This window comes from Dasypus novemcinctus, chromosome 20 (genome assembly GCF_030445035.2).
Source record: "Dasypus novemcinctus isolate mDasNov1 chromosome 20, mDasNov1.1.hap2, whole genome shotgun sequence".
In the NCBI taxonomy this organism is placed as follows: domain Eukaryota; kingdom Metazoa; phylum Chordata; class Mammalia; order Cingulata; family Dasypodidae; genus Dasypus; species Dasypus novemcinctus.
The window spans coordinates 17,231,441-17,243,630 of record NC_080692.1 but is presented as its reverse complement, the minus strand read 5'-3'; the positions used below and the strand labels follow the sequence as shown (position 1 = coordinate 17,243,630).

General features: G+C 42.1%; 1 protein-coding gene across 1 annotated transcript in view; it reads right to left on the bottom strand.

Annotated features, from left to right (window-relative positions):
• Positions 1-93: 93 nt before the first annotated feature.
• ATP6V1E1 (ATPase H+ transporting V1 subunit E1) overlaps positions 94-12,190 on the bottom strand; it is a 32,400-nt gene continuing 20,303 nt past the window's right edge. Inside the window, exons 5-9 of the mRNA XM_004456761.5 lie at positions 6,964-7,053; positions 6,162-6,230; positions 4,738-4,832; positions 2,264-2,351; positions 94-652 (exon numbers count right to left, since the gene is read on the bottom strand). Coding sequence (XP_004456818.1) covers positions 590-652; positions 2,264-2,351; positions 4,738-4,832; positions 6,162-6,230; positions 6,964-7,053 — 405 coding nt within the window. The 3' untranslated portion in view covers positions 94-589. The remainder of the gene's footprint in view (positions 653-2,263; positions 2,352-4,737; positions 4,833-6,161; positions 6,231-6,963; positions 7,054-12,190) is intronic.

Here is a 12,190-nt window from a genome sequence, read left to right as displayed (position 1 = left end):
TGGCTCTTTTTTTTAGGTACCTCAATAAGAACTTTACTCTTTCAAACCACTAACTTGTAGTGCCTTGCGAAAAAAGAAAAAATTACAATTAGATCCACATAAATCTTTTGCTTTAATAAACAAAGCTTTTTCATGGCTTAGATTTTAAATTGCATTTACAGATAAGGAAAACTTCTAGGCCCAAACAGGTAACAGTGAAGCTACTGTAGCTGGAAGGAATGCATGCCCCACATGCATTTTATACTTAAAGACAGAATACCAGACACATCACTTTCGGCAAGATTACAAGAGAAGAGCGGAAGACTCGGGGAAGTTCATGCAACCACCATCTGATCCTTCTTGCTGCAGAACCAACTGAGAGTTGTATTACCTTTCCGTGAACAGGCTCCTGATCATTGTAAGTGAAACTTTCTCCCCTATTAACAATTACGCCAGGGGCATTAACTACAGAAAGGTATTCCACTGATAGATACAGAACAATATTGGAACAGCAAAGAGGAGGTTACATAGATAATCTTGGTTCTTCAAATATAAGATGCTTCCATATCACAGTAGTAGAAGAGTGGAATGGATTCCACCTCCCAAAGGCTTAGTCCAAAAACTTTCTGTTGGCATTTGCACCAAACAAGGCTCCCCGTACTTCTGGCATCATCTGTGAAGAAATAATCTTCTTTAATAAGTGTTGAAGAACTTGAAAAGAACTCCCCATTTTAATCATAGATGGAAAGTCATTTATTCCTCTGAGGCTAGGAAGGAAACCACAAAGCTACGTACATCAAATCTATCCTTTACCTTATCTGAAGCACTGTGATAGAATCCTTGGTGAGAAACTTAACACAAATTTGGGGCTAAGACTAGCTTTTTTCAAAGCCTCGTAAAAGGGGACAATGGAAAATAACGTTGCTGTTCAAGGCTTTTGTTATGTTGTGGCAGACGGAGAAGAGATGGCACCCATTGACAATATAACCTCATCAGAAAATTCTGGACTGCCTACTTTTTTTTTTTCCCCTAACAAATATTTCTTAAGGGTCTAATATGTGCCAGGAGCAACTGAACAGAAAACGTATAATACAGGTTTTGTACAGAATGTTCCTTTTGGCAACTGAGAAATCCTTAGGATGGGAGATTTTACCTCAGACTTCTAAGGCTGTGCTGTCCAGTACAGTAGCAACTGGCCTCACGTGGTTATTGAGCACTACACTGTGACAAGTGAGCCTGAAGATCTGAATTTTTTTTTTAAGATTTATTTTTTATTTATTTCTCTCCCCTTCCCCTCCTTCCCCCACCCCCAGTTGTCTGCTCTCTGTTCATTCTCTGTGTGTTCTGTGTCCACTTGTATTCTTACCAGTGACACCAGGAATCTGTGTCTCTTTGTTGCGTCACCTTGCGTCAGCTCTCCGTGTGTGCAGCGCCACTCCTGGGCAGGCTGAACTTTCTTTCATGCTGGGCGGCTCTCCTTACAGGGCATACTCCTTGCGCATGGGGCTCCCCTACACAGGGGACACCCCTGCATGGCACGGCACTCCTTGCACGCATAGGAAATGCACGTGGGCCAGCTCACCACACAGGTTAGGAGGCCCTGGGTTTGAACCCTGGACCTCCCATGTAGTAGGGAGATGTTCTATCAGCTGAGCCAAATCCGCTTCCCCTGAACTTTTAATTTTACTTAATTTTAATGAATGTAAATAGTCATGTGTAGCTAGAGGCTACTGTACTGGAAAGCCAAGTTCTAAGGTTTAAGTTACCAGAAGATGATACTCAAGGGCAAAGTGGATTAGCTATAAGACATATCTGCACAGACAGTAACTTGCACTTCTAAGTTAGAGAGCCACTAAGTAGCAGCCATATCGTACCATTATTAGAAGCTGCTCAGCATTTTGTAAAAATCAGGTTTTCCCTACTTGCTTCTTAGAGTTCATTTTTACAAACCTGGCCACATATGAAGAGCCAGCAATCCTACAGTAATTCCTTTCTTTAGTTCCTATCACTCTTGCAAGAGGACTTCAGTATCTCTACATCTAGTATAATAACGTATAGTCTTAGAAAACGAAATCCCTTGTTCTGACGCCAAATCCTTCCTCATCTGAATGATATCACATCAGTAAATGCCCCTGAATGCCTAATCCCCATTCCTTTTTAAAAATGTAAAAAAAAAAAGAGTGGAAAGAGTGACAAATCCGCAATAACCAGTGAATGAGCATCTGTTCTCTGTATCATATGAAAGCAGCACAGACCCACTAACAAGGAACGTTCCCACACTCACCTGCTGGGCTATGAGGTCCAGCCGGCTTTCTAGGGTATTGGAAACCTTTATTTTTCTATCTCCACTATAGATCTCAACACCACCAGCTCTACAGAGAACACAGGAAATAATTTTTATAAGATTTGAGAAGACAGAAACAAATGGTACATTTATTCCCTTGGAGGAAAGCTGTTTTTGGTGTGGTTATCTAAATACTATCATTGGACAAGAAACAAAAGCAACAGGCTTAAAATTATTCAAAAAAAAAACCTTCTAAAGATTTAAGGTACCTGCACTGGTAATATAAGTCATTTACCAAGTACCTGCTATAGGCCAATTTAATTTTATTATAATACCTCATTTAATTATAACCAGCCCTCCCTAATAAAAAAAGGATGTATTAGCCCCATTTTGCATATCAGCAGAAAGAAAACAGACATAAAGCTGGTAACTAAGTGGGAGATTCAAGATTATCCCAGTCCATAAGCTGCTATAAAATGACTTCACTAATACCATTTCAGAGTCCTTAATGTTTTTCATCCTGCCAATTACCAGGGAGTCCTCATTATTGTTCTATGTATCAGATAAAAAGTACCTCTGGTACTTTCTGCCACCCCCACCCCCATAAAGTCCTAACTCTAGTCATACTTCAGTCATTCAAAGTTTCTCAGCACTGAGAACCATAAAGTCAAAAGGTCAAATTCTATTACCAACAACCTGAGGGAATGACATTTTTTTGCCCCGTTAGCAGACTGCCCAAGGCTGGGAAAGGTTTTGCAAATTTTCTTTGAAACATTTTACAGACCATGGCCCTATTATTATTTTGTTTGTTTGTTTTTTGTTTTTTTCCTATTATTATTTTTGTACTCTTTCCAATCCCCTTTGATTTTTGTTTCATCTATGTTTTCCATAAAGAAACCACTTTCTTCATAAGGGCCTGGATAGTTCTTTGCTGAAATCCTGACCCATTGTCTGCGATAAAATTATTTATCTACCCCCAAGGATAGGGGAAAGAAGACAAGTGAGGCTGTCTACTGTATGCCAAGAGCTTTTCATAACTTCCTCCCATTTTATTAGTACAAAGAAGGAAACAGGCTTAAAGAGGCTGAATGAAGTGACGAATAAATAACTGTCCTGACAATATCTAAAATGCCACTTGGAATTTGTACTGGAATAAGTCCACAGTCCCTTATCTGCAATTCTGAAATTCAGAAAGCTCTGAAAATAAAAGAAAAATTCATGTGGCTTTAAAACTTGAATTGACCTCTAGTCATTTGGTAGCGAAAGTCTAGCAAATGTTTATTCATTTATCCCTCATAGTGGGAATATTCCTATGTTTCCATTCAGAAATAATATATTTGATTACCGGAGTGATGCCTCAGACCCTGTTGGGGATATTATGTAACATGCTGTATGATGAAAAATACCTTATTGCTTTCCGAAAATCTGAAAAACTCTGAATTTCAAAACATATCTGGCCTCAAGTGTTTCAGAGAAGAAACTACTGGTCTTAATCTATATTATTTAGTAAAACTTTTAAATACCAGCACCTAAACTCAGTGTTTTACTATTTAAACTCCACAACGATTACCTAACAGGAGAGTACATTTAAGCCCTGAGTTTGTACCAGGCATTATGTTAAGAGCTAGAGAGATATTATCTCATTTAAGAATCACAAGAATTTTGGGAGGTAGGTTCCCTTATCCAAACTTAGAGAACTAGTCCAAGACTACCCACTCGTTAAGTGGCTTAGTGGAGAATGGAACTCAAATGCCCCAGAACCAGAAATGCCCAAGCCTTTTCACTAGCCTCTCTGCCTTCTCAATTTATAAACATTTTCACACATACAATCTCATCTCTCTTCTTTCCTTTATAAAACAAAAAGGCAAATATCACTGATCCCATCTTACAGATGAAATTCAGTCTCTGGGTAGTTAAGTAAATTGCCCAGGACTTAACAGCTAGCAAAGTCGGGACGCAAACCTAGGTCTTACGGCGTAAGGACTCACTTCAATGCTGGTCAACGGTCTGCCCAGGCAGCATCAAGCAGATGAGGGAAACTGGAGAACGACCCTGGCTCTATGCTGGTGGGAAACTACTGCCTATCCTCACAGCCCCAGAAATGTCCTATCATTCCCTCACAGTCCACAGAAGTACCGCCGGCACCTGCCATTCTATCTCCAAGCAAGCAAGTTACTGGTTAAGCATGCCTACTGTTCTTGTTTTTGATGGCAACAGAGAAAGGGGTCATCTTCCTCAGCATCCAATAAGAGGCCTGGACGCAGCTGCGAGTCCTGAGTACAGGAGTGGACCCACCTCTGCAGGATGAACGGAGTGGCCGTCAGCTAGCCTACTGCAACAAGAGCATTCCAGCTGCAGCCGCACCCCTTTCGCTGGGGCTAAGAGGGCCTTGGAGAAAACACTACTAAGGCCCAACATAAAGGCCTGTCTCCCAGCGAGAGACCCTAGATGTCAAAAGCAAGACTGTTCCTTACACATCCTCAGGCAGGAAGGCCTCCTGATCAATTTGGACATCAACTTCTTTTTTGGTGGCAATTTTGTACATAGGAATCGCTTTTTGCACTGCAGCCTAGAAAAAGAGAGAAAAGAGGTTCTGGCAGAAACTATGACACAAGTTCCCAAAAATCAAAGAACTAAGTATACAAGTGAGGCTATCCCTGCTTCAAGTAAAAGACTAGATGTGGAAGGAGGCTTTTACTGACACCCTGCTACAAGTATGACAAAACATAATTAGTGGAAGTGCAGTCTTCGAACAGCACTGTGCACACTGATAAACATGCAAATAAATTTTCTTGAAGGAATTGAAGGAACTTCCATATTTTTCTCCACCAAGATTACTATTTGAACACATTGATGCATCTATTTATCTCTTCCCTGTTCCTTAAATCTACTGTAGCACCTTTTTGGAAAGCTACTCAGTGAAACAGTAGAAAGAAAATACTTGCTTGGCACCCAGCAACAGCTCTAGCTGTCACCTAGGGAAGGCCATCTGGCAACCCACACGAGCCCTGTGGAGTGACACTGCCTTGGTGACTTCTCCATTATAATGCCTGGCCTTGTTTCACAGGTTCATAAATGAGGCTGTCAGCACAGGTCACAGAGTAATTTCTAAACCAGATTGTAATTTATTCATTTATCGTAGAGAATGTACAACTGAACGCCTGTGTTTTTCCGACAGATCGGTTTTCGTTCCCAGGGACAAGTTATAATAAGGCAAATACATTCTGTAATACGAATGTATTAATTTATAATAAGAACTGTAACTGCCAGGGGGCTAAGCCCTCATATCCCCTGCCCTAAAGCAAGCCGCGTGGAAGAATTTAATCTGAATCACAGCCTGGTGACACAGAATCAGAGCTAGGGGAGTCCACTGTATGATCTGAAATTCAGGGGTCTCAGGCTCCTTCAGTCTGAAACATCCATCTAATTCTACATCTTGTATACACCCAACCAGAGGGCCAGGCAGGCCCCGCCCTCAGACCAGGTACCTCTTCCCACAGACAGCACATGGAGGATATGCTGCTGTGTTTCTGTGTTTTCACTGCTCACCAACCCCATCTAGTATCCACATTCTGTCTCCAGGTATAAGAATATATTTACATGGGTTCGAGCCCAGCCTTGGGGGCCTGAGAGTTGTTTGCCTCTCTAAGTGATGGAGCCTTTGCTGCAACCTTAGTGGTGCTGCTCTTGTCTGCGTGTCAGAAGGTCATGGTATTCTAAAGTTCCTAGGAAGAGAGGAGGGCACCAGCTCAGACGGCAACTTGGCCTCTCTAAGGAAATAAGTGGGCTACAATTCCTCTCGTTCCTATGACTGAGGGGTCCCTCTACTAGAGTACGTAAGTCATGTCTAGCTAGCACTTCGACCTTACAGAGAGAGAGAGACTCCTAAGCTCTTTACCTTTACCAGAGGGAAATCCTGTTTCCTGCAACGAATAATCATCCGGGGCTCCAGCAATTGGTACAAACCCTATTAAAATACAATTTGATGCAGTTAGCAGAATTGCAAATTATAATATAAAAGCAATGGCAAAATAGGATGCTTTCATGGTTCTTTCACCTAGTTTGGAAAAAATGCCCCCTAGCAAGTTCCCAAAAGGCAGCATAGACAGTAAGAGAACACAGAAAGGTCTGACTGTCACAGATCAGATGGATGTGTCCAATGCTCTGGTGGTAGAGACAAAATTCACCTGGGAGCCTGAGCACAAATACCACTGTAATCAATGCAAGTAAAATATAGATTCAGGGGAGCAGATGAAGCTCAAGTGGTTGAGCACCTGCTTCCCATGTACAAAGTCCTGGGTTCAATCCCCAGTACCGCTGGGTTTAATACTGGGTTCAATACTCCAGTATTAAAAAAAAAATGGATTCATAGCCAGGCAGTAAACAATTAAGATGTGTACAACCTTTGGTTTAAACCCCAATATCTACAGCAAACATTTTACCGGTGACTTCAAATTAGGGAAGTTTAAAGCTGAAAATTGCAACCAAATTTGACCCTGGAATTTTAAAGGACTAAACAGTCCAGCAGTCTAATCAGACCACACATTACCACCCTCCTATGCAGCACACATCTATTACACATAAAGAACAAAAGGAAAAAAGTGAAGATGAAAAAAGGGATAAACGAGAGATCTCTAATACAGTCTGAAAATTTTCTAAGAATTGTAGCCAGAGATGGTAGCCGTGGCCTCTGAGGGTACCTGGAGGACCAGTCCATCCAGCAGCACCTGGTACCTGGTTGTGTCTTTTACCACCTTGCTGAGCCTCTGCTTTGCTTCATTTAGTAGGTCCTACAAAGAGTGGAAAAGAAAAAGTTACCCACACATCTGGATAGTCAGCTCCAAACCTACTGTGAGGCTGGTCCTGGCCCAATTGCTTCACATTTCATTGCTGGGTTTTCACTCATCATGATAAAGCAGACACTGTTCTAAGTACAGGCATATCGAAGATACTGCAGGTTCAGTTCCAGACCACTGTAATAAAGCAAATATCGCAATAAAGCAAGCCACACAAATATTTTGGTTTCCCAATGCATAAAAAATTTATGTTTATACTGTAGTCTCCTAAGTGAGCAGTAGCATTGTATTTAAAAAAAACAATGCACACATTTTAATTTAAAAATGCTTTACTGGGAAGCGGACTTGGCCCATTGGTTAGGGCGTCCGCCTACCACATGGGAGGTCCGCGGTTCAAACCCCGGGCCTCCTTGACCCGTGTGGAGCTGGCCGATGCGCAGTGCTGATGCGCGCAAGGAGTGCCCTGCCACGCAGGGGTGTCCCCGCGTAGGGGAGCCTCATGCACAAGGAGTGCACCCTGTAAGGAGAGCAGCCGAGAGCAAAAGAACGTGCAGCTTGCTCAGGAATGGTGCTGCACACACGGAGAGCTGACACAACAAGATGATGCAACAAAAAGAAACACTGATTCTCGGTGCTGCTGATAAGGATAGAAGTGGTCAGAGAAGAACACACAGCAAATGGACACAGAGAGCGGACAACTGCAGGGGTGGGGGGCGGGGAGAAGGGGAGAGAAATAAATAAAAAATAAATCTTAAAAAAAAAAGACTCAAAAGTCCAAATGACTCCTTGATCCAGGGTCTGCAGGCATGAAAACAGCATTCACCTTGTTGTACATCTCCATCTCTTGCATGACAAGGTACCTTGTCAAAGAGCAGTAATATTTTGAAAGGAATTTTTTTTTTGAGCAGTAGGTCTCAACAGCAGGCTTAAAGTAGTCAGTAAACCATGTTGTATACAGATATGCTGTCATCCAGGCTTTGTTGTTCCATTTATAGAGTACAGGCAGAGTACAACTAACATAATTTTTTAAAATTAGCATAACTCTTAAGGGCCCTAGGATTTTTGGAATGGTAAATGAGCACGGACTTCAAATTACAGACACCAGCTGACTAGCCACTAACAAAAGAGCCTGTCCTTTGAAGCCAGGCAGTGACATCTCTCTAGCTATGAAAAGTACTCAATGGCCTATTCTTCTAATAGAAGGCTGTTTTGTCTACATTGAAAATCTATTGTTTAGTGGAGCCACCTTCATCAACGACGTTAGCTAGATCTTCTGGATAACTTGCTGCAGCTTCTATATTACATCAGCACTTGCTGCTTCACCTTGCACTTCTATCTTGTGGAGAGGGCTTACTATAACCTCATAAACCAATCTCTGCACACTTCAAACAACTTCTACAGCTTCCTCACTTTTCTCAGCCTTCACAGAACTGAAGCGGCGCTAGGTCCTTGCTCTGGATTAGGCTTTGGTTAGGGAATATTCTGCCTGGTTTTATCTTCTAGCCAGACCACTAAACTGTCCATAGCAAAAATACAGATGTTTTGCTTTCTTATCACTCATGTGTTCTCTGAAGTAGTACTCTGAATTTCCTTTAAGAACTTTTCCTTTGAATTCACAATTTGGCTAAAGTTTGGCTCAAGAGGCCTAGCTCAGCTTTCAACATGCCTTCTTCCTCACTGTAAATCACTTCTAACTTTTTTTTTAAAAGATTTATTTATTTCTCTCCCCTCCCCCCCGCCCTGGTTGTCTGCTCTCTGTGTCTATTTTGCTGCATCTTCTTTGTCTGCTTCTGTTGTCAGTGGCACGGGAATCTGTTTCTTTTTGTTGCATCATCTTGTTGTGTCAGCTCTCTGTGTGTGCAGCACCATTCCTGGGCAGGCTGCACTTTCTTTGGCACTGGGCGGCTCTCCTTACGGGGCGCACTCCTTGCGTTGGGGCTCCCCTACGCGGGGGACACCCCTGAGTGGCAGGGCACTCCTGGCGGGCATCAGCATTGTGCATGGGCCAAGTGCACACGGCTCAAGGAGGCCCGGGGTTTGAACCGCGGACCTCCCATGTGGTAGACTGACGCCCTAACCACTGGGCCAAGTCCACTTCCTTCCCTCATTTCTAACTTTTTGATTTAAAGTGAGAGATGTGGCGCAAATGTGGCTCAAGCAGTTGGGCACCTGCCTAACACACCGGTGTGTGGCTCAAGCAGTTTGAGCCCTGACTACCACTCCCGGGTTCGGTTCCTGGTGACTCCTAAAGAAGAAGAGCAAGACAGCAAGCTGGTGCGGCAAGCTGACAAAACAAGGAGATACAACAAGCAGGGAGTGGCTGTAGCTTAAGCAATTGGGTGCCTCCCTCCCACATGGGAATTCCCAGGTTCAGTTTCCGGTGGCTCCTAAAAAAAGATGAGGATACAGACAGAGAACACACAACACTGAGGGCAAACAATGGTGGGGGGAGGAAATAAATAAATCTTAAAAAATAAAAATAAAGTGAGAGATGTATGACTCTTCCTTTCAGTTGAACACTTAGAGGGTTATTAATTGACCTAACTTCTTTCTTTTTTTTTTTTTGTTTGGTTTTGAGGTCCCAGGTATTAACTCAACAACTGAGCTATACCCGCTCCCTGACCTAATTTCAATACTGCTGTTTATCAGAGAATATGGCAGCCCAAGGAGTAGAGAGATGGGGAAACAGCCGGTCAGTGAAACAGTCAGAACACACACAACATTTATTGATTAAGTCTGCTGTCTTATATGAAGTTTTCAATGGTGCATGAATGGTGTCCCAAAACAACAGCAGTAAAAAAGATCACTGATCACCGTAACAGATATAATACTAATAATGAAAAAGTTTGAAATAATTGCAAGAATTACCAAAATGTGACGCAGAGACAGAAGTGAGCACACACTGTTGGAAAAACGGCACCGGCAGACTTCCTTGACGCAGGGTTGCCACAAAAGTTAAATTTGTAAAAAAGGCGGTTATCTGCAAAGCTCAATAAAGTGATGTGCAATAAAATAAAGTGATGTGCCTATACAGTCATGAAAAAAAAAGCATGAAGCACCATCCCTGCTCCCAGAGAGTTCACAGTCTAGTGGAACAACCCTGAGATTAATCAGTGCAGAAACCTATTGATTGACTGACATGAAAAGATGAACATGATATAGATTTGAAAAGCAAGCTATTAAGATAGTTACATAATATGATTCCATTTTTTAGAAAAACACAATATCCGGAGGATATAGATTACAGTAGGAATAATGTTATCTCTGAGAGGCTGGATTATCAATGATTTCAATTTTCTTTGTGCCAGTTTGCATTTTGTAACTTAATAAACAGTGATCAACAGTGACTTCTATAATAAAAATAATTAAAAGAGAAATTAAATAGGTTTATCGGGAAACAAATCTCATATGGTTGAGATGAACACATTTGGAATTACTCATCTTAGTAATAAGTACTAATTAGCATATTGGCTAAAAGCGGACTCAAGTCTACAAGGCAGAGGTAATGCCTGTGACTTCAACTGTTTTCCCTTTAACACTGTCACGTATATAGTTAAAGTAATAAATACGATCTTTGGAAAGATTGTTTATTTTTTGGTATTTTCAAGAAAGAAAAGAGACACACACTTGCTCTGAGATAAGTAACAGCATCTGTGGGAAGAGAAGGTAGAGTGTGGCTCTCTACGTGGAAAAGCCCTTCCTTTGATTCTGAGTCACCCTGACCAACCCGCCACTCTCTAACAACTACTGATTTACTGCATATCTGCAGTGAGCTCTTATCCACTCCTTTTTGACCAAAGGAGGGCACTCCAGCATGTTTCCAGGAGAACTGCTGGTTACAGGCCAGGGTAGATGGGATCTTTTCACCATCTTTTGGACATTTTGGGGTTTGTACCGAGTGAACTATTAACTATTTTACAATGCCCTGTCTTGATTGCCATGTGCCTCACTGTTCTCAGTTAAGAGATCAGCAGTGGATGACCACTGTCCTGCGACTACTGTGGTGGTGATGATGACAAACTATCTCAATGAAGAGCAAACCACGTAGACAAACTAGCCATAGTTAAACACCTTCTGAATTTGTAAAGTGTATGTGATACATTTAGCAAGTGACAGAGCTGAGATTCAAATCCAGACTTGTCTGACTCCAAAACTCTATACTGCCTCTCAGTCTAATTTCTGTCTGTTCAGGCCCAAGGGAACCAGTGAGCCAGAACAATTGGCCAGGAAAAGCAGTAGGACAGCAGTTACTCATTTCTTCCCCACCCCAGATTATCTGGCTATCCTCCCCAAGTGGAATTTGTCTGAAACTCATTCACACATCCGATTTCAAACAAACGTGTACTTTTAAACACCTACAACGTACAAATTTGCCAAGATTAAAAATATAAAAATAAAAATCAGAAATACTTACATTTGGGCTCAATTTTTAAAATAAAAAGTCAGATTCAGATAACTCAATAGCACTGCCTATTATTTAAATGTGGTACATAATAAGAAATGGTGGTTCTCCCGTCCTCTATAGACTTACTTTGCAAGGGAACAGGTTTTAGTCGGATCTGATGTTAGGCTATGGTAGTCCAAGCACACACAAGATTTTTTTTTTAAAAGATTTATTTATTATATTTATTTATCTCCCTCCCCTCCCTGTTGTCTGCTCTCTGTGTCCATTTGCTGTGTTTTCTCCTGTGACCGCTTCTCTCCTTATCAGCAGCACGGGAATCTGTATTTCTTTTTGTTGCATCATCTTGCTGCATCAGCAATTCCTGCCATTCCTGGGCAGGCTGCACTTTCTTTCGCGCTGGGTGGCTCTCCTTACGCAGCACACTCCTTGCGCGTGGGGCTCCCCTACACAGGGGACACCCCTGAGTGGCAGGCACTCCTTGCGCGCATCAGCACTGCGCATGGGCCAGCTGCACACGGGTCAAGGAGGCCCGGGGTTTGAACCGTGGACCTCCCATGTGGTAGGCAGATGCCCTATCCATTGGGCCAAATCTGCTTCCCCACATGATCTCTTTTGAAGACTGTTTCTAATACACTAACATATAAATTAAGACGTTTGTTTTTATCAACATGAGTATGCACTACTCTAGAAGTTTTTGAAATCTGTGGTTGGACAACACCCAAGAAC